Source organism: Schistocerca serialis, chromosome 6, assembly GCF_023864345.2.
Source record: "Schistocerca serialis cubense isolate TAMUIC-IGC-003099 chromosome 6, iqSchSeri2.2, whole genome shotgun sequence".
Taxonomy (NCBI): Eukaryota; Metazoa; Arthropoda; class Insecta; order Orthoptera; family Acrididae; genus Schistocerca; species Schistocerca serialis.
Window position 1 is genome coordinate 276,249,910 of NC_064643.1, and position 22,791 is coordinate 276,272,700.

General features: G+C 42.9%; 1 protein-coding gene across 2 annotated transcripts in view; it reads right to left on the reverse strand.

Moving 5' to 3' along the window:
* The window catches only part of LOC126484509 (limbic system-associated membrane protein), a 965,824-nt gene that overhangs the window by 21,734 nt on the left and 921,299 nt on the right, over positions 1–22,791 (reverse strand). For both annotated transcript variants that reach the window (XM_050108046.1, XM_050108045.1), the window contains exon 7: positions 5,573–5,793. In XM_050108046.1, coding sequence (XP_049964003.1) covers positions 5,573–5,793 — 221 coding nt within the window. The remainder of the gene's footprint in view (positions 1–5,572; positions 5,794–22,791) is intronic.

A 22,791-nucleotide genomic window follows, 5' to 3' on the forward strand; every position in this document is an offset into this window, starting at 1 on the left:
GCCAGTCAATCCAATCATTATTCTCGGTAGATGAATCTTGATGGTTCTGCTGTTCTTTTATTCAAGCAGCTCCTCCTTTGACCTCAGGAGGCTTAACTAATCCCGTTCCAGGTCTCACCACCACAGAAAAAATTCTGAGGTGGTACCAAGAAACAAACCCGGTCGTTTCGCACGGAAGGCAGCTGCGCTACCCATTTTTTTCGTCTTTTTTCTTTCGATCTTTCTCTTCCTCAGTTTTTAGTCACTAATACTGTGTGGTTGTCCCATGTAATCTTAATTCCATCGCTGAGAAATTCACTCAGTTTTTTTAGTTGTATTTCAATTCCCCATTGTGGCAGGCTGGCAGCAGCATATGCGCTGCTCTTCAGTCGAAAGACATAGAACAAACAATAGAAGACATTCAAAAATAACATAAAGGAGGAAACATGGTGTACATAGATATAAAAAAAGGGGAAACATTATGGAAGACAATAGACAAAAAAGGGGTGACTGTAAAATGGAGATAAAAACCGTAAAAAAGTCGCGCACACAAAAACCAACTCACTGGGACAATTAAAAGAACACAAGGCGCAGTATGACCGGAGCATAGAAGTATCGACGAATGGTGTAGCACAGGGCTTCCCAACCTTTTCAGCAGGTGGACCCCCTTCTTCAGTCGAAAATCCATAGTGGACCCCTAGTCAGTCAAGAGCACAGTAACTTTAAATTTCAGAGAGAAACCCATGGGAACTGAAAGCTTCTTAATGCCAAGTTCCATGTTCCCAATGACCCCTCACCTGCCCCCCCCCCCCCCCCAAAGTATCAATAGTCTTTGGTTTAGAGATGAATGAAAACAACTTGAAGGTCAAAAATCGACTTATGAAATAGGTAGTGCACTGACAAAGCAAGTTTAACATTTAATGACGCCTGGGGCCACATACGTGCCAGCGAGCGTTGTGATTGTTCGACAAAGCTCGCTCCGCGCATGCGTAAAACGTTTCAGTGCATCTACCGCCGTGAGCCAGCGCACAAACGACCCCCGTATTGTTGCGAAACAGTCGATCAGAGAAGCCGCATTCTCCGGCACGCATGCGTTCTCACTTTGGAACCGCAAAGGCTGCTTGGGTATACGACCTGAAGTAAAAGTACACATGTGTTTCACACGAAAAAAAAATAGTGATGAATTTGATTTTCACATTTTTATTCGACAATTTTACTCATTATTTTACACGATTTGGTGAAGGGTGGCCGCGGAGCCCGTAGAAAGAGCCAGCGGGCCCCTAAGGGGTCCGCAGACCACACGTTGGGAAGCCCTGGTGTAGCACATAACAGTCACTGACAGTAACACAAAGTACAAGGCCAGCACACAATTAAAATCACAGCTCTCGACGCACAGGAGAACAGCACTAAACACAACACTGACGTGGCTCACTGACGATGAGAAAAACGGACAATCTGCCACGCTCAAGGAGATGAGGGAGAAGGGAAGAAGGGAGAGAGGGGAAGAGAGGGGGGGCAGATGGGCGGGGGCCAGGTAGGGAGGGACGTGGGAGGGAAAGAGGCGAAGATAGGGTGTATGGTCTCGGGGGGGGGGGGGGGGGGAATTCTCTCAGGTATTTTTTGTTTTGTTTTTGCTTTATTATTCCTGAGGGTAGCCACGATCGAGTACAAAGAGCTACCGTGCTGTCTTCTGCTACAGAGGTGATCTGTACACATATGTAATTACCTAAAGGGCGACTCAAAAGTCCTTCAACATTTGAAAACACGTTATTCACGGAATAGTGCAGATAGAGAGGTAAAAACTGGCACACTTGCCTGAAAAGATATGGGGTTTTACTGACACCAAAAACAAGTTCAAAAATTGGCCAACAGATGGTGATAGACAGCAACACGTCAGTGATGCCACATGAGAATCGTGTACAAAATGCTCCACCCCACGTTGCTACACGTGTGAAAGACCCCTTGCTCACATCGTTTGGGCTAAGAATCGCGTGCTGAGCCGCCACGTTCGTCATGCTTGGCCTCCCACGTCCCCAGACAACAATCCGCGTGATTATTTGTTGCGAGGTTTCCTAAAGTAGCAAATCTACCGCGATCGTCCGACCTCAACAGGGATGCTAAAATACATCATCTGACGGCAATTTCTCAACATGCCCACTGATCTGAGGCACAGTCAATTTCACATTGTCCCTCGACTATGTATTGTTGATGAATGACGGTCGATAGTCGAACATTTGTTATAAGCAACACCGTCTTCACTAAAATCAACTGTTCTGCTAATTATTGCATTGGTGTCGTATGAAGCACCACCTGCTGATCTTTTTGTGCACATTTTCGGTTTCGCCAAAACCCCTTGTTATCTCAAGCATGTGAGCCAATTTTTGTCTTTCTACTTGCGTTATTTCGTGAAGTACTTAATTTTCAAATGTTAACTTATTTTTTGGTCATGCTGTAGAGCTGCTAAAATGCCTAGTGATTTAAATAGTAGCATGATACGATGGTCGCTGAGCTGTTTTGTACATAACGTTTCTGCACACGATGGTCATATTCACTTACTAACAGCGACTTTTCTTTTTATTTGGAGAAATGAAGAAAGAAGCGACTGTAATTACGCAGGCCGTTGATGTGCGGCTTTTTTTAGCCTTTCTTTGTGAGCCGCGACGTGACGGATGCCCAGTCCGGGTCTAGACACGCAGGAGGACTTATCTGCCATTGTGCGGCAGTGGTTCGCGTGCTGCTCGTCGGTTGCCGGCTGACCCTTTAACCACGGCAACGAGAGCTCTGTTTTCAATTTCTTTTTATTTCAACCCATTTTTAAAATAGCTTAATTTATGGCAGCGGGAGGGAGCGGCTGATCCTCCCCCTCCTCCCCCTCCCCTGCCGGTACCGCGGCACGCTCGTGGTGGGGTCAGTCCCTGGCTGCCCATCGCGGCCCGGGCGTGCGCCCGTGAGCAGGCAGCGCTGTTTGGCTTTCTTATCTGTCGCGGCTCGACCACGCTATCACTCAACGTCCACTCTCTATGTATGAGCGTAATGTTATTTGCATGATGAACGGCAGTTTAGATTAACTCTGTTTAGCTAACTACACCTAGCCGCACCGTACTGTGTGTGTGTGTGTGTGTGTGTGTGTGTGTGTGTGTGTGCATGCGTGCGTGTGCGTGTGGTCGTTCCAACAGTGAATTTTGCCTGTCGTTTAATCGGATGTCATTTCCGTAGCGAATTGCATGCAGATTTCTGCCGTGTAAACTGTCACCAGCAGATATCTTTAGATCCGTCGCCAGATTGCTGTAGAATTACGACCTTTTTGACCACTAAGCTCCCACCCGTCAATTTTAGCTTACTAATTAAGGGGGTGGGGGGGAGGAAGAATTTTAAAACAAAAGTGCGTCGAATATAACCACGTGTACTCAGGACTTTGATAGCTCGTAGTAAGGAATACTGTCCTAAGCGAACTGAAGAAAAAAATTAGTCCCCCCCCCCACCCTCAAAAGATATCATGCACAATAATGCCGTCTCCTGCTTGGACCTGGAATCAATTAGTAGATGAAAGGAGTCCAAAAGTGTTATTAGGTATATTAAACCCCGCAGAGTTGCTAAATTGTGGAAGAGGTTGATTGCTGCATTTTAGCCTTCCAGACATTTTCTGTAGGACTGAGATAGAGTGATTTAGTGACCCAGTCGGACTGCAATAGGTTGCCAGAGCGTTCGTCCTGAAAGGGCGCGTGACTGGGCATTACTTTCTTTCACGCATCTCACGGGAGCCGCATTTTGAGATTCCTTGACGGGGCACTACGTGGGATCTTGGAAGTGTGTCACTACAAGTACATCAAAACATCGAGTTCCAGCACGATGGCTCAGCATCTCATTTTCCACGTGCAGTCCGTGGTAATCTGGATCAACGATTTGCGCAACAGTGGAGAGGTAGTGGTGGCCCAGCTACTTGATCTGTACGTTCTCCCGACTTGAACCCTCTAGACTAATAGCTGTAGGGTCACATCAAATTCTTGACTTACAACACCCCTGTGCCATCTAGCAGGATCTAGTGACGCGGTTACGGCTGCGGCGTATGCTGGAGCACAAGGCATTCGTGTTCGTGTGTACCGGAACGTGGTATGGAGATGCATTGTTGGCGTTGACGTCGATGGTCGTCACATCGAGTACTACATGTACCATAAACGGTCTCAGGTGACAAACAGCAGGAGTCAGAGAGCAGCGTATGTTGTGGTATTTTGCGTGAGCAAGAAAACATGAGTTCCTATGCTTAACTTAACTGTCTTCGTTCAAATGGTTCTGAGCACTATAGGACTTAACATCTGAGGTCATCAGTCCCCTAGAACTTAGAACTACTTAAACCTAACTAACCTAAGGACATCACACACATCCATGCTCGAGGCAGGGTTCGAACCTGCGATCGTAGCGGTCGCGCGGTTCCAGACTCTAGTGCCTAGAACCGCTCGGGCACTCCGGCCGGCTAACTGTCTTGGTCCCCACTACAAGTTACCAACGCGTCTGTTAAGGGCATTCAGTTACACCCTGCATATGTACTTTGTAAGTGGTACTTTTTTTCAGAGTTTTATGCAGAAGCTTCTATTGTCCATCAATATTATACCATGGCCAAAACACTGGACATATTACAGCAGGGAAAAGGCTAAGATGAAGAAAACCGGCTAGGATTAAAAGAGGCAGAAAGAGTTCAGATTTTCATGCTAATACTGTCGGATGACTCCAGATACGCAAATCAAAATTTCCAATGGTTTATTTTGTCGGTTTGCAAATCCTCAGATGTAAATGTCTTTTAGAATGATCAAGGTCACTAATTAGCAAAGGAAGTCACTTAATCAGTGTCTACTAGATAGTACAACATACAATATATGAATTAAACATGATCTTGACGTACTCTACTTCTGTAAAACATGTACCCAAAGGCAACACAAGGAAACTGAAATGTGTATGTAAAAAATCTTAATATATGCGGATGTTAATTTTGTAAATGTGGAACTACTTGACTCTCAGGAAATGCTGGAATAGCTACTCTTAAATCAAGTTCATGGAATAGCGCCCTGTCACATCGTGTGAGTGTGTCAATCAAATGAAGAGAACGGCTGCACTTTGGCACCGTTCGGCATTGGCCCTGCACATCTACGCGGTCCACAGACATCTGCGTAAGAACTTGATGCTAACTGAAACCTTCAGCGCTTGATATGGGCGGTCAAAGAACGGCAGGGAATGGGCGCCATTATCCTGTATTCACTCGAACAACAGCCCCTTTAATGGCCTAAGGAATTTGTGACGCTGATAAAGCCGTTTGTATAGACGACTTCCACTGAATCACTCAAAATATTAATCATAATAAAATAAAAAAGGAAAATATATTAAAATAAAACATGAAATTTCTTTCTCTCTCGACAAGTTAACAAAACTGATACGATCAATATCCCCTGGATGCACTCATCACCGAACAGTGCTATTTACTGGAGACATTCGTCATTAGCCGATTGTGCGAATACAGGCGGTTAAAAACCAAGTTCCCGGATACATAACTGTAAACCGACCCTGATTTCACGGTAAACCTCATCACATGTTTCAGACTTACCCGCCTCGCCGGCCGCCTTCCGTTGTGCTGTTGCTGCTGATGCTGGTGTTGCTGTTGCTGCATCAGCAGCTGCTGTCCCTGAGGGCCCGGGATGGGTAGCTTGCGGAAGGACAGCTTGTACTCCTCGATGGGCGTGTAGCTGTTAACTGCCCACGAGATGTTGTAGCGGTCGCGAAACCGACTCACCGGCTTGCTCACGAACGTCACCGGGTTTGGCTTGCCTGCAACATATATATGGTATGATTCCGAATCAAGAATAACACAGAGAGATTGTCTGTATTGCTCAATAGATCAATTAGAAACGCAGTTACTAAATACTTCAATTATTGACATGCCAAAAGTAATGCTCGACGAGATGTACAGAGCCATTCGAGGTATGTTATAGTAGAAATAATTAATGGTGTAGGTAAAATAATGCAAAAGGAACTTGGAAGTTGTACATAAAATATAATCGTAGGAAGACAATTCCTAAAGATTAAAATTATGCTATGGTTTTGCTACTTTACAAGAAAGGAGACAATCAAGATACAAAAGAAGCTATAAAATTCTCAATCTCTTCTTCGTTATATATTCAATAAAATTATCATCAACTGCTTAGGAGAAAACTAGTGTTTTAATGAGGAACGAACAAGCAGGCATCAAAAGTCAGTATGAACAACAGACTCGAGAAATAAGTCTATATTACCACTTCGTGTAGGTGTCAATTATTTTTAGAAGCCTTTCGCTCTTTGCTAACAGCTCTTGAGAAACAAAGCATTAATTAAACATATCTCATAACGCTCATGAATACATATATCAGTGCTACATCTTTCGTGGAATCTCATCAGAAAAGTGAAAAATGTACAGTCGAAAAAACACTAGAAGATCTGGTATCATCAAAAATATTTCCTACAGACCTGAAGGAAGTTTTGATAACCTTAAGCAGTAAGAAATGAAGAGGAAGTAAATGTCAATGGAAATTATTTGAACCACCTTCATTTTGCTGATAATTTTGTGCTGTTGCATCTGGTACAGATGAACTTCAAAACCGAATGCATAAACTTGATCGAACCAGTTTGAAGTAAGACTGGAAATATATTAAAAGAAGACTGAAATAATGTGCAGTGAATATATTCGCAAGATAACGTTACAACATAACAAGAAGTTTTAGAGTGAGTTGGCACATTTATTTATATTTAGGATATTTGAAGAAAACGATTGGATTGACAGAAAAGGATTAAACAGAAGGGTAAAAGGGACATGAAATGCGTTTGGTAAACTACAAAGGGTTATCATAATGAGGATTCCCATCAGTTTGGAACGACAAGCTTATAGTAACTTTTTCTTCCTGTTTTGACTTGTGTCAGAAATACATGCAGTTGCTACTTTATGTAAATACTCTTCAGATGCAATTATAATATATAAATGTTTCACAATATGATAGTTATTCAGCAGTAAATAGAGAGGTGCATGACAGTCATTACTAAAAGAGACGGGAACGAAAGAAATGTTTGAGAGAACAGAGCAGAATGTATGCTGTAATTATGTAACGAAAATGAAATTCTGGTGGGCGGGCAGGTAGCCAGTGGAATAGACGGTAGACGAATTCCAATGAAGAGTAAACATGACGCCGTAATGGAACACAGGTGGGTGATATCAGGAAACGCGTGGGAGTCACTGTAATGGATAGTGCTACGGGAATCAAGCAATAATGTCAGCTGGCTGATGAATAGGTCTCCAAAAGTCGGAGGTCATAGTTACAGATATTGTTTCGCCCACTTTCAAGTAAGCAGTTTCCTCATGTATGTTTGAAGCATTCAGCTCGAGGGACAACTGAGTTTGCTCTTGCATATCATGATATGAAGGGTGAAGAAATAAAATAGAGTGTGTCTGTATTAGACAGATTAATTATCTTTTGGTTAAACACAAAACAGTTTGTTACACACGGTCCAGTCACATAAATGTGACCACCGCGTACAATGATGAGCGAACACATTATGACCACTTGCTTAATGGATGGTTTGTCCATCTTTATAACGAAATACATCTCCAGTTCCGCACATCAGGGATCCGACAGTTGGTTGGTAGGCTTGTGGAGATACGTGGAATTAAATGTCCACGCAAAAGTCATGTAATTCGCGTAAATAACGGGCAGCTGATCTACGTATGCAGTGATGGCGCCTGAAAGTGATCGACATGGGTTCCATAGGATCTAGATCGGACGAATTTGGTCGCCTAGACATCAACTTAAGTACACTATAACGTTCCTCAAACCACTGTAGCACAGTTCTGGCTTCAAGACAGCGTCAATTATATTGCTGAAAAAAATGGTTCAAATGGCTCTGAGCATTATGGGACTCAACATCTGTGGTCATCAGTCCCCTAGAACTTAGAACAAATTAAACCTAACTAACCTAAGAACATCACACACACCCATACCCGAGGCAGGATTCGAACCTGCGACCGTAGCGGTCGCACGGTTCCAGACTGAAGCGCCTAGAACCGCTCGGCGTACTACTGCTCCCGCCAAACTACGTTAGTGGCGCGCTGCGTGTTTTGAGGCACCGTTCACTTCGATGACGGCGTTTGTGGAGACGACCATCGACCTAGTGTAGCAAAAATCTGATTCACCCAAAGAGATGACACGTTTCCATTGATCGACGGTCGAATTCCGATGGTCCCGTGCCCGCTAAAATCGCAGTTGACGACGTCGTTGGATCAACTTGTGAACACGCAGGGGTGGCCTGCTGCAGAGCTACATGTTCAACAATATACGATGAATAGTGTGCTCCAAAGTACTTGGACGTGCACTAGCATTGTGCTCTTTTGGCAAAGATGCCACATATCACCATCTGTTCTACGTTACAGAACAGACAAGCCTCCGAACCCACGTTCGGTAAAGAGTCGTGAACGGCCAACCATTTAGCACCTAGTGGTAGTTTTCGTAGATGCTCACGACAGTAGCACGTAAACATTCGACCAGTTTCGCCGTTTTCGAGATACTCGTTCATAGGGTCTGTATAATAATAAAATTCCCTTTGTCAAAGTCGCTTACCTCAATGGATTTGCCGATTTACAGTCCATATCTTCTCTAGAGTAATCCCCCACCCACGTGTGCCACACTTACATACTTCAGTTACCGCATCACGTGCCCACAACACCACGAAGTGGCATCCAACGACGCGGTGGGCTACGGCCATAATAACGTTTTGGCCGACCAGTGTATGTTCGATGTCAACGCGCAATAACCACTCGCGGACGGCAGGTGGCAGCGGCAATATTAGCAAAGCCGTGAATATAAAACGTGTCAGGGGTCGCGGAAAACAGCGAAGTCGTGGTGATAATGCGGAAACGGAGAGATTTGTCTGACATCTAAGGGACAGGATCATTTCCTTTGGTGGCTCTGAGCACTATGCGACTTAACTTCTGAGGTCATCAAACGCCTAGAACTTAGAACTAATTAAACCTAGCTAACCTAAGGACATCACACACATCCATGGCCGAGGCAGGATTCGAACCTGCGACCGTAGCGGTCGCTCGGTTCCAGACTGCAGCGATCATTGCCTTTCGGGCCAAGGGTGGAAACATTTCCTAAAGGGTTAAATTTGTAAACTGTTCACATGCAGCTGTGATTAAAGTAGGCCTATATCCTGCCTGGCATAAAGGTGCTATCCAAAACCTGCACCGAGTCTATTGTAGTGCACCACGGGCCAAAGTGATAGGGCCGGCCGCTGTGGCCGTGCGGTTCTAGGCATTGCAGTCCAGAATCGCGCGACTGCTACGGTCGCAGGCTCGAATCGTGCCCCGGGTATGGATGTGTGTGATGTCCTTAGGTTAGTTAGGTTTAAGTAGTTCTAAGTTCTAGGGGACTGATGACCTAAGATGTTAAGTCCCATAGTGCTCAGAGCCAATCGAAGTGATAGGGATAAATGACGGCTGCGGGGATATTTACGGACGGATAGACATGCAACAGTTGAGAAACTGACCGCCCTGTCGACAAGGGGCTACCAATGCTGTCTCCTCAACGACCGTTCAGCGAACATTGCTGCGTATGGACCTCCACAGCAGGCGCCTGGCTCACGCACCCATGCTGACTGATGTTCATCGGCGATGTCTACTGAGTGGCGACAGGTGGACTTTAAAATGAATCACGTTTTATGCTTCATCGGACAGATAGACGGTGGCGTGCACAGCGTGAAACGTCAGAAAGCAAACACCGTGAAACAATCATTGGAAGGGTTCAAGACGCAGGAGGAGCGTTATTTTCTGGGAAATGTTTTCATGAGATTCCATGGGTGATCTCGTCATTATGGAAAGCACAGTGGATCAGCATAAGCATGCGTCTATCCTTGGGGCCGTGTTCGTTCCTACACGCAGTATGTTCTCTCTCGGCACGATGGCGTCTACCAGCAGGACAATGCAGCGCATTAAACACCTCGCAGTGGACGCGCGTGGTTCGAAAAGCGCCAGGATGAGTGTACCGTATTCCCATGCCTACCAAACTTCTCGCACTTGAACCCTATAGAGAATCTACCGGAGCACCTAAATTGGACTGTTCGCAACATGGATTCTCAGCCGAGAAACCTAGCGCAAACGGACACGTCACTGGAGTCTGAATAGCTCTCCCTATGTGTCAGTACCTTCCACAACCTCACGGACTCTCTTCAGGTTTGTGATAGATATAGATGTCACATTAATGTTACTGGACAGTGTATTATTGGATCCTTTGGTAATGGCGTAACGCCGAAACGCGCAAGGTGTAATAAAGTCAGTAAAATACTGCGATCAAGACAAATTGTGTTATTACAATGCAACTAAATGGCGGGTATATCTCATAGAGCGTTTATGCAACATATATTTATTTAGTAACTGTTGCAAGTGTATCTCTCTTTTTATGTTCTCACCTATACAGGGAAGACAAGCTAGTTTTCATAGAGTAATTAGAATACTGTCGCTGCCCTGCTGACACCTGGTCGTGTATCGGAACGCCGCCTGGTGCCTCAGGCTGGTGGCGGCGCCTTAATCCTCCTTGTCCATAGCACGCGGGTGTACTTCGTCAGTGGTGGCAGGCTGGCCGTTTCAGCCAAATGAGCCGTACAAGAGGCAGGCTAGCCCCCCTGGTGTTAGCCGCAGCTTCCACCCCCCGCCAAACCAACACAAGGGTGTGCGTCGCCACTCTGGAGCCACTGAGCATAATTCGCGACAAAAAGTGTGTGTGCGACGTTAAAAACTTGGTCTCTGCAATGTTTTCTCTTTGTTTTTCCCTTCCGTTTTGCCGGCCGGAGTGGCCGAGCGGTTCTAGGCGCTACAGTCTGGAACTGCGCGACCGCTGCGGTCGCAGGTTCGAACCCTGCCTCGGGCATGGATGTGTGTGCTGTCCTTAGGTTAGTTAGGTTTAAGTAGTTCTAAGTTCTAGGGGACTGATGACCACAGCAGTTGAGTCCCATAGTGCTCAGAGCCATTTGAACCATTTGAACCATAGTCGATCGAAATGAGCGTGAAATTAAATTTATGGCCCAACTTTTCCAAAAGGATGGATAGCACACATTCTCTGTCATCAACGATTAGTTACTTTTGTGCTGCATTAAACCAGACTGCGAACAAAATACCATAGCAACAACAATACCTAATTGTCTTCAATATTAACTTTTTAGTCTTATGATTCGTTTCTGTGTCCGGGCATCTTCGCTTAGCTTTAATATATTTTTTATTTTTTTAATTTTTTTATTTTTTTCAGTCATCAGTCTTCAGACTGATCTGATGCGACGCACAACGATTTCCTCTCCTGTACCTACCTCTTCATTCCAGAGTGGCACTTGCAACCTACGTTCTCCACTATTTGTTTATTGCATTCCAATCTTTGTCTTCCTCTACCGTTTTCTGCCTTCTACAGCTCTCTCTACTACCAAGGAATTCATTCCCTGATGTCTTAACAGATGATCTGTCATCCTGTCCATACTCCTTGTCAGTGTTTTCCACATACTCCTTTCCTCTCCGATTCTGCGCAGAATCTCCTCATTCCTCACCTTATCGCCGGCTGCTATGACTGAACGGCTCTAGGCGCTTCAGTCCGGAACCGCGCTGCTGCTACAGTCGCAAGTTCGAATCCTGCCTCGGGCATGTATGTGTGTGATGTCCTTAGGTTAGTTAGGTTTAAGTAGTTTTAAGTCTAGGGGACTGATTACCCCAGGTGTTAAGTCCCATAGTGCTTACAAGGGAACCTCCCCATCGCACCCCCCTCAGATTTAGTTATAAGTTGGCACAGTGGATAGGCCTTGAAAAACTGAACACACATCAATCGAGAAAACGGGAAGAAGTTGTGTGGAACTATGAAAAAATGAGCAAAATATATAAACTGAGTAGTCCATGTGGAAGATATGCAACAACAAGGATAACACAAGGAAGGGAGCGTCGTGGTCTCATGGTTAGCGTGAGCAGCTACGGAGCGAGAGGTCCTTGGTTCAAATCTTCCCTGGAGTAAAAAGTTACATTCTTTATTTTCGCAAAGTTATGATCTGTCCGTTCGTTCATTGACGTCTCTGTTCACTGTAATAAGTTTAGTGTCTGTGTTTTGCGACCGCACCGCAAAACCGTGCGATTAGTAGACGAGAGGACGTGCCTCTCCAATGGGAACCGAAAACATGATCGCAAGGTCATAGGTCAACCGATTCCTCCACAGAAAAACACGTCTGATATATTCTATACGACACTGGTGACGGCATGTGCGTCACATGACAGGAATTTGTTGTCGACCCACCTAACTTGTACACTTGGCGAATGGGTAAAAAGATTCTTCTACCTTGCCCGATTTAGGTTTTCTTCTGGATGTGATAATCACTCCCAAAAAACTGATGAAAACATAATAGTTTGTCACACAAACTGAAAATAAAAATTAAACTTTCCACTCGGGGGAAGATTTGAACCAATGACCTCTCGTTCCGTAGCTGCTCACGCTAACCACGAGACCACGACGCTCCCTTCCTTGTGTTATCCTTGTTGTTGCATATCTTCCACATGGACTACTCAGTTTATATATTTTGCTCATTTTTTCATAGTTCCACACAACTTCTTCCCGTTTTCTCGATTGATGTGTGTTCAGTTTTTCAAGGCCTATCCACTGTGCCAACTTATAAGTAAATCTGAGGGGGGTGCGATGGGGAGGTTCCCTTGTTAGAGGCATTTGAACTTCACCTTATCAGTCCACATAATTTTCACCATTCATCTATAGCATCACATCTAAATTGCTTCGATTCTCTTCTCCCCCGGTTTTCTCACAGTTCATGGTTCACTGTGCTCCAAACGTATATTCTCAGAAATTTCTTCCTCAAATTAAGGGCCACATTTGATACTACTAGACTTCTCTTGGAGACAATGCCATGCCCTTATTGCCAGTGCTGCTTTTGATGTCCTCATTGGTCCATCTGTCACTGGTTATTTGCTGCCTAGGTAGCAGAATTCCTTAACTTCATCTACTTCGTGACAATCAGTCTAGCTGTTCTCATTTCTGCCACTTCTGATTACTTTCACCTTTCCCCGATTTACTCTCAATCCATATTCCGCACTCATTAGACTGCTAATTCCATTCAATAGATCATGTAATTCTTCTTCACTTTCACTCAGGATAGCAATGTCCTCAGCGAATCATATAACTGATATCCTTTCACCTTGAATTTTAATTCCAGTCCTGAACCTTTTCTTTATTTCCATCACTGCTTCTTCGATATACACGCTGAATGAATGAATGAATGCCGTGTGGGCCACTTGGGCGACTTGCTTGTCGATGGGGATGAAATGATGATGATAAGGACAACACAACGCCCAGTCCCTGAGCGGAGAAAATCTCCGACCCAGCCGGGAATCGAACCCGGGCCATTAGGCATGACATTTCGTCGCGCTGATCACTCAGCTACCAGGGCCAGACGATATACACGCTGAACAGCAGTGGCGAAAGTCTATGTACCTGTCTTACAATCTTTTTAATTTCAGCACATCGATCTTGGCTCTCGTACATATTGTATATCATCCGTCTCTCCCTACAGCTTATCACGATTTTTCTAAGAATTTCACCAATTTCATGCTGTCGAACGCTTTTTTCAGGTCAACAAATCCTATGAACGTATCTTGATGTTTCTTTAGTCTTGCTTCCATTGTTGTTGTTTGGTCTTCAGTCCTGAGATTGGTTTGATGCAGCTCTCCATGCCACTCTATCCTGTGCAAGCTTTTTCATCTCCCAGTACCTACTGCAACCTACATCCTTCTGAATCTACTTAGTGTATTCATCTCTTGGTCTCCCTCTACGATTTTTACCCTCCACGCTGCCCTCCAATACTAAATTGGTGATCCCTTGATGCCTCAGAACATGTCCTACCAACCGATCCCTTCTTCTGGTCAAGTTGTGCCACAAACTTCTCTTCTCCCCAATCCTATTCAATACTTCCTCATTAGTTATGTGATCTACCCATCTAATCTTCAGCATTCTTCTGTAGCACCACATTTCGAAAGCTTCTATTCTCTTCTTGTCCAAACTATTTATCGTCCATGTTTCACTTCCATACATGGCTACACTCTATACGAATACTTTCAGAAATGACATCCTGACACTTAAATCAATACTGGATGTTAACAAATTTCTCTTCTTCAGAAATGCTTTCCTTGCCATTGCCAGCCTACATTTTATATCCTCTCTACTTCGACCATCATCAGTTATTTTGCTCCCCAAATAGCAAAACTCCTTTACTACTTTAAGTGCCTCATTTCCTAATCTAATTCCCTCAGCATCACCCGACTTAATTAGACTACATTCCATTATCCTTGGTTTGCTTTTGTTGATGTTCATCTTATATCCTCCTTTCAAGACACTGTCCATTCCATTCAACTGCTCTTCCAAGTCCTTTGCTGTCTCTGACAGAATTACAATGTCATCGGCGAACCTCAAAGTTTTTATTTCTTCTCCATGAATTTTAATACCTACTCCGAATTTTTCTTTTGTTTCCTTTACTGCTTGCTCAACATACAGATTGAACAACATCGGGGAGAGGCTACAACCCTGTCTTACTCCCTTCCCAACCACTGCTTCCCTTTCATGTCCCTCGACTCTTATAACTGCCATCTGGTTTCTGTACAAATTGTAAATAGCCTTTCGCTCCCTGTATTTTACCCCTGCCACCTTTAGAATTTGAAAGAGAGTATTCCAGTCAACATTGTCAAAAGCTTTCTCTAAGTCTACAAATGCTAGAAACGTAGGTTTGCCTTTCCTTAATCTTTCTTCTAAGATAAGTCGTAAGGACAGTATTGCCTCACGTGTTCCAGTGTTTCTACGGAATCCAAACTGATCTTCCTCGAGGTTGGCTTCTACTAGCTTTTCCATTCGTCTGTAAAGAATTCGTGTTAGTATTTTGCAGCTGTGACTTATTAAGCTGATAGTTCGGTAATTTTCACATCTGTCAACACCTGCTTTCTTTGGGATTGGAATTATTATATTCTTCTTGAAGTCTGAGGGTATTTCGCCTGTCTCATACATCATCCTCACCAGATGGTAGAGTTTTGTCAGGACTGGCTCTCCCACGGCCGTCAGTAGTTCCAATGGAATATTGTCTACTCCGGGGGCTTTGTTTCGACTCAGGTCTTTCAGTGCTCTGTCAAACTCTTCACGCAGTATCATATCTCCCATTTCATCTTCATCTACATCCTCTTCCATTTCCATAATATTGTCCTCAAGTACATCGCCCTTGTATAGACCCTCTATATACTCCTTCCACCTTTCTGCTTTCCCTTCTTTGCTTAGAACTGGGTTTCCATCTGAGCTCTTGATATTCTTACAAGTCGTTCTCTTATCTCCAAAGGTCTCTTTAATTTTCCTGTAGGCGGTATCTATCTTACCCCTAGTGAGATAGGCCTCTACATCCTTACATTTGTCCTCTAGCCATCCCTGCTTAGCCATTTTGCACTTCCTGTCAATCTCATTTTTGAGACGTTTGTATTCCTTTTTGCCTGTTTCACTTACTGCATTTTTATATTTTCTCCTTTCATCAATTAAATTCTATATTTCTTCTGTTACCCAAGGATTTCTACTAGCCCTCGTCTTTTTACCTACTTGATCGTCTGCTGCCTTCACTACTTCATCCCTCAAAGCTACCCATTCTTCTTCTACTGTATTTATTTCCCCCATTCCTGTCAATTGCTCCCTTATGCTCTCCCTGAATCTCTGTACAACCTCTGGTTCTTTTAGTTTATCCAGGTCCCATCTCCTTAAATTCCCACCTTTTTGCAGTTTCTTCAGTTTTAATCTACAGGTCATAACCAATAGATTGTGGTCAGAGTCCACATCTGCCCCTGGAAATGTCTTACAATTTAAAACCTGGTTCCTAAATCTCTGTCTTACCATTATATAATCCATCTGATACCTTTTAGTATCTCCAGGGTTCTTCCATGTATACAACCTTCTTTCATGATTCTTAAACCATGTGTTAGTTATGATTATGTTGTGCTCTGTGCAAAATTCTACCAGGCGGCTTCCTCTTTCATTTCTGTCCCCCAATCCATATTCACCTACTATGTTTCCTTCTCTCCCTTTTCCTACACTCGAATTCCAGTCACCCATGACTATTAAATTTTCGTCTCCCTTCACAATCTGAATAATTTCTTTTATTTCATCATACATTTCTTCAATTTCTTCGTCATCTGCAGAGCTAGTAGGCATATAAACTTGTACTACTGTAGTAGGTGTGGGCTTCGTATCTATCTTGGCCACAATAATGCGTTCAGTATGCTGTTTGTAGTAGCTTACCCGCATTCCTATTTTCCTATTCATTATTAAACCTACTCCTGCATTACCCCTATTTGATTTTGTGTTTATAACCCTGTAGTCACCTGACCAGAAGTCTTGTTCCTCCTGCCACCGAACTTCACTAATTCCCACTATATCTAACTTCAACCTATCCATTTCCCTTTTTAAATTTTCTAACCTACCTGCCCGATTAAGGGATCTGACATTCCACGCTCCGATCCGTAGGACGCCAGTTTTCTGCTTCCATTATCAACTGCTAAATCAGAATAGCCTCTCTGGGGCCTTTACCATTCCTAATCCCAAACTGACCATCATCTAACACATCCTCAATTTTTTTCCATTCTTCTGTATTATACTTGTAAGCAACTTGGAAGCAGGAGCTGTTAAGCCGATTGTCGGATAATTCCCGCCCTTGTCGGCTCTTGCAGTCTTCGGAATTCTGTGGGCAATATTTTTCCGAAAGTCAAAGTGTATATCGCTAGACTCATACATTATACACACCAACGCGAATAGTCGTTTTGTTGCCACTTCCCCCAATGATTTTAGAATTTCTGATGGAATATTATCTATCGCTTCTGCCTTATTTGATCTTAAGTTTCTCCAAAGGTCTCTTAAATGATGATTATAATACTGGAGAGGCCTTCAATTTACTCTTTCCATCAATCCGCTCTCTCCTATAGATTTAACAGTGGAATTCCCGTTGCACTCTTAATGTTACCATTCTTGTTTTTAAATTCACCGAAGGTTGTTTTGACTTTCCTATATCCTGAGTCAATCCTTCCAACGACCATTTCTTTTTCGATTTCTTCGCATTTTTCATGCAGTCATTTCATCATAGCTTCTCTGCACTTTCTATTTATTTCATTCCTCAGCAAGTTGTATTTCTGTATTCCTGAATTTCCCTCAACATTTTTGTACTTTCTCCTTCCATCGATCAACTGAAGTATTTCTTCTGTTACCCGTAGCTTCTTCGCAGTTACCTTCTTTGTACCTATGTTTTTCCCTCCTACTTCTGTGATGTCCATTCCACTTCAACTGAACTGCCTACTGGGCTATTCCTTATTGCTGTATCTACAGCCTTAGAGAACTTCAAGTTCATCTCGTCGTTCATTAGCACTTCTGTATCCCACTTCTTTGCGTATTGATTATTCGTGACTAATGTCTTTAACTACAGCCTACTCTTTATCACTGATATATTGTTATCTAAGTCTATATCTGCTCCTGAGTACACCTTACAGTCCACTATCTTATTTGAAAATCTCTGTCTGACGATGATGTAACGTAACGTATCACTCGGCCTGTTCCAAGTTTCTCTTCTCCTAATTGAACTGAGTATTCACTATTACTAGCTGAAATTTATAACAGAACTCAATTAGTCTTTCTCCTCTCTCATTACTTGTCCCAGCCCTATATACTGCTGTAAACCTTTCTTCCACTCCTGCCCCTAAAGTTGCATTCCTGTCCCTCATGAACACTAGATTTTCATCTTCCTTTACGTTCTCTATTACCCTTTCAATATCCTCATATACTTTCTCTATCTCTTCATCTTCAGCTTCTGACGTATACCTGAACTATCGTTGTCGGTTTGCTGTCGATTCTGACAAGAACAACTCTGTCACTGAATTGTTCACAGTAACACACTCACTGCTTTCCTTCATAACGAATCCTAATATCGTTATATCATTTTATGTTGCTATTGATATTACCCTATACTCATCTGACCAGAGATGTCTGGCTTGTTTCCACTTCAATTCACTGAGTCCAACTATATCCAGATTAAGCTTTTGAATTTTCCTTTTCAGATTTTCTAGCTTCCATAGCACGTTCAAGCTTCTGACATTCCACGACCCGACCCGTAAAACGTTATCCTTTCGTTGGTTAGTCATGCTTTTTACCATGGTCGCCTCCCCGTTGGTAGTCTCCTCCCGGAGACCAGAATGAGGGACTATTCCGGAACGTTTTGACAATGGAGAGACCAACACGATACAGATTCAGTTACCAACCATATGTCCTGTTTGCATAATAGATGAACGACCCAAATCTCAGTGACTGCTAAAGCATCATAACCAAACGAAAATTGTGTGACAGTGTGCATGGAGCTTGTGGGTGGGTGGTGAGTCGTGCTTGGGTATCTCAGTTGGATCCCGGCGCGGTAGCTCAGCCTACACTGCGCGGCCTCAGCAGTTTTGTCCCATAAGCCCTTACCACAAATTTCCAATTTCCAATTTAGCTGCCGGCCGCGATCGCAGCGCGGTTCTAGGCGCTTCAGTCTGAAAGCGCGCGACTGCTACGGTCGCAGGTTCGAATCCTACCTCGGGCATGGATGTGTGTGATGCCCTTAGCTTAGTTAGCTTTTAAGTAGTTCTAGGGGACTGATGACTTCAGATGTTAAGTCCCATAGTGCTCAGAGCCATTTGAGCCATCCCAATTTAGCTGCCCTCTGTATAAACAACTGAGTTAATGGAAAGACGATGAACTTGAGCCGCGCGGGATTAGCCGAGCGGTCTGAGTGCTGCAGTCATGGATTGTGCGGCTGATCCCGGCGGAGGTTCGAGTCCTCCCTCGGGCATGGGTGTGTGTGTTTGTCCTTAGGATAATTTAGGTTAAGTAAGATTTCATACACATTTGAACATTTTTTTGATGAACTTGAACAAGCGTCATGGTACGTTCCGTCCCGAACAATTATGAACAAAATGAGATAAAGGGGGAAAAAAAGAAGTTGGTAGAGCACTTGGCCGCGAAAGGCAAAAGTCTCGAGTTCGAGTCTCGGTCTGGGACACAGTTTTGATCTGCTAGGAAGTTTCATATCAGCGCACACTCCGCTGCAGAGTGAAAATTTCATTCTGGGAACAAATTGCTGCTTTTAGTGAAGCACGGGCAATAACATAATAAGTATGTTATAAAACGTATTCTACACTGTGCGGAAATATTAGAAACAGTGTAATATCTTTTTATAGAGCTATTACGCACAAGCTCAATAGTAAAGGCAAACAATTATTTTTTGCTGATTATTATGATAAACAACTACGTGTCGCTGTCGAACACCACTGTATGATTCTTTATCGCTATATCATTGTTGTAGTCATATATCACGAACACCCCATAGTTTTTCGATTACACGTAGCACATTGTTCAAAGTGAGACAGAAGACAAACAATACACGCTTCAGTTCTCGTTCTGATCGGTTTGTCTGTAGAATAAATATATGGGATTTTGGGATCTTATTTGAATCTATGTAGACCCATTAATTTCATAACATCAGAAGAAATCTGCTCTTGTAGATTCATAAGTTCCTTCATCGACCCGAGAATTTTAATGAAATAAAATTAAATAATTTTTATTTACCTAACAGTTAAGTACTCAGAATTGAAGGCGCCATCCATGTTTTTACTTTGCATCACACTGTAGGCAAACAGGCCGAAAACATCCAGAATTCCTCATCTATCGGGACTAAAAATCGTTAAAAATGTATTAGTGAACTCATTATATCAGTGGAGAGATTTCTACTCGTCTATATTTGTTTTTAATACGCATTGTAACCACCAAAGAATAATGTAACAATGATTTTTTGACCGGTGCATATGAAATCGTAATACAGAAAAGTTGAAATGATGTAAAATGTAACACGTATTTTATACCAGTATGATACATAATATCTGGCAACTTCGTCATGCGACGTTTTCCCTGACAGCAAGTTTCAGTCGTCAGTTAATCTTTTTAAAAAGTTGAATTCACAGTCTTACTCCTCGGGTGTTTCAGGAAAGCTGACGATGTTGGTTTTTCATAACTTAAAAAAATCGTTCTAAAGTGAGTCGCTCTTCTTCGTAAATACGTTGGAAAGGACTTAATGGCGCTTACGCTGTGCTTTCGTCTGTAAAATATTCATTTCTATAGTCGAATTTTATCCCTCCATTTTTAATTCCCGGGAGCTTAAGTCAATGGGTCTGTAACACGAGTACAAAAAATTTCACGTTTTTGTTTCGGTTTCCATAACCCGTAAAACTGAGGAGGAACTACAGTGAATGCATGAATGGCAGACGCACTTTGCACGAAGAAAAATCCGCGAGAAAAATTTGTTTCTTGCTGTAAAATCTTTATTGAGGTAACAAACCAACTCTGGTTACAAGCTACTACCGCAATATTTCTCTTTCTAGACAATGCGTCAGTAAATATCTGAACAAATGTAAAAACAAAGATGACATTTGCACAAAAGGTTTAAGGACGAGAGAATATGTAGACCGTTGCTTAAAAATTAAATCTTATGCCTGATTACTAATCCTGAACTGGAAAAATTATACATTTCCTTCGAAGTTTCACTAAGGAAACCATTTTAATGTCTTCTTTCTGTGAGGATACGAGGTCTCGAAACACTTTATAAATCATGTTCGTAGTAGGCTGAACATAACCGTTCTTTATTTAAATCGTGCCATTAGCTAAAGTCGACCATGAGTTATTTCCAAGGACTGAGAGATGTTACGTATTACGTATTGTAGTTATTGGATTCCTTTACTTTTCACATACACGACGTCTGGCTTTTTATGTGTAAAAGTAAAAGAATCCAGTAATTACGATATTTAATACGTAAGATCACACATGTGCTTGAAAATGACTTATGATCGAAATCCGTTAATGCACGATTTAAATAAAGAACTTATACATTACAAACTAAAATCAACCTCGATTTCCTTAAAAAAATCCATGGAATATGAATGTGGGCATTCGACAGTCCGAAAAAGCATGTAACTTCACTGGTATTCAATGTGTAATGGACGTAGATGGAACGAAGCGGAGTTGAAACATTTACGTACATCACTGGAATGTATCGAAATCTACTTTCGGTACGGCTCTGCTTTCGGTGCAGCAGGAGAAATAGTCGTTTTAGCACCATGCGATCGGCTCTGCTGTTAAACTGAACTTAAATATCATCGGAAAGAGTGTTATACTGCTATACGCAAGTTATTGATAATAAAGAGAAAGGCATGCCAACGAAGGACGAAGTTGGTGGCGTTTGTTTTTACATAACCGAATTTAAGGCAGCTGACTTGCATACGGGAGAATTGGAGTCGGCAGTTCTTTCTGATTTATGTTTTACGCCGTTTCCCTAGATACCACTTTCCTCATCTTCATCATCATTATCTTTTGTCTTCATTAACTTCGTTTTCCTTTTGAATGACATACTAGCAATACTTTTGAATCGTGTTATTGTTCATTCGCTAAATATGTTTCTTTCATTTTAGACCTATGTCTTGATTCTGACGCGTAGCTTTCCACCGCTTTTTTTCTCGCTAGTATCAATATGGCTTTATAAAACTTTAATTGCTTATGTGTTTCGGGAATAGCACATCATTAGAACACCAGATCAAAAGATTAAAACAGGGTATTGTATCCATGATTTCAATCTTAACATTGCTGCTCACCAAATTTTATGAATGAAATCATACGTCAGTTTCTCTGATGCTCTGATGATGGACTACGCCCAAATCCATAAAGTTTCAACAACAGGTAGACTTGTTATCACGGTCAAAACGGAAGTGCTCAGCATTCACATAATGGTCGCCGGCCTCCTGCGCGACGTTACGTAGCAGTTTAAAAATCATGAAATCTATTATATACATTGAGAACGCTGTTATTTTACTGTATCATTACTATCCTTTTTAATTCAAGATTGTATAAACTGCCTGCCACACAAGTTCTCATTTTACACTGAGGTGACAAAGGCCATGGACACCTCCAAATTTCGTGTCGGACGTTCTTTGCCCGGGTAGTGCATCATCTTGACGTGGTATGCACTCAAAAAGTCGGTGGAAGACCCTTGCTGAAATTTTAAAACATGCTGCCTCTACAGCCGCCCATAACTGCGAAAGTTTTGCCGGTGTAGAATTTTGGGCACGAACCGACCTCTCGCTGACGTCCCATAAATGTTCGATGGAATTCATGTCGGGTGATCTGGCTGGCCAAATCATTCGTTCGAATTGTCCAGAATGTTCTTCAAACCAACTCGTTGCCATGGCGCACGTCATCCACAAAAATTCCATCGTTCTTTCGGAACACGAATTAAATGAATGGTTGAGAATGATCTCCAAGTAGCCTATCGTATCCATTTCCAGTTAATGATCGGTTCAATTGGACCAGAGGATTCAATCCATTCCATGTAAACACAGCCCACACCATTTTGGAGCTATCGCCAGCTGCCTTTTTGACAACTTAGGTCCATGAGTTCGTGGGGTCTACGCCGCACTCGAACCCAGCCATCAGCTATTACCAAGTGAAATTGGGACTCCAACCCACGGTTTCTTAGTTATCTAGGGTCCAATCGACATGGTCACCAGCCCAGGAGAAGTGCTGCGGGCCATGTCGTGTGGTCAGCAAAGACGTATACGTTCATCGTACGTTCTTTTTTTTTCGGTTACTTCACGCGGTGCTGGTTGTCTGTTAGCACTGACAACTCAACACC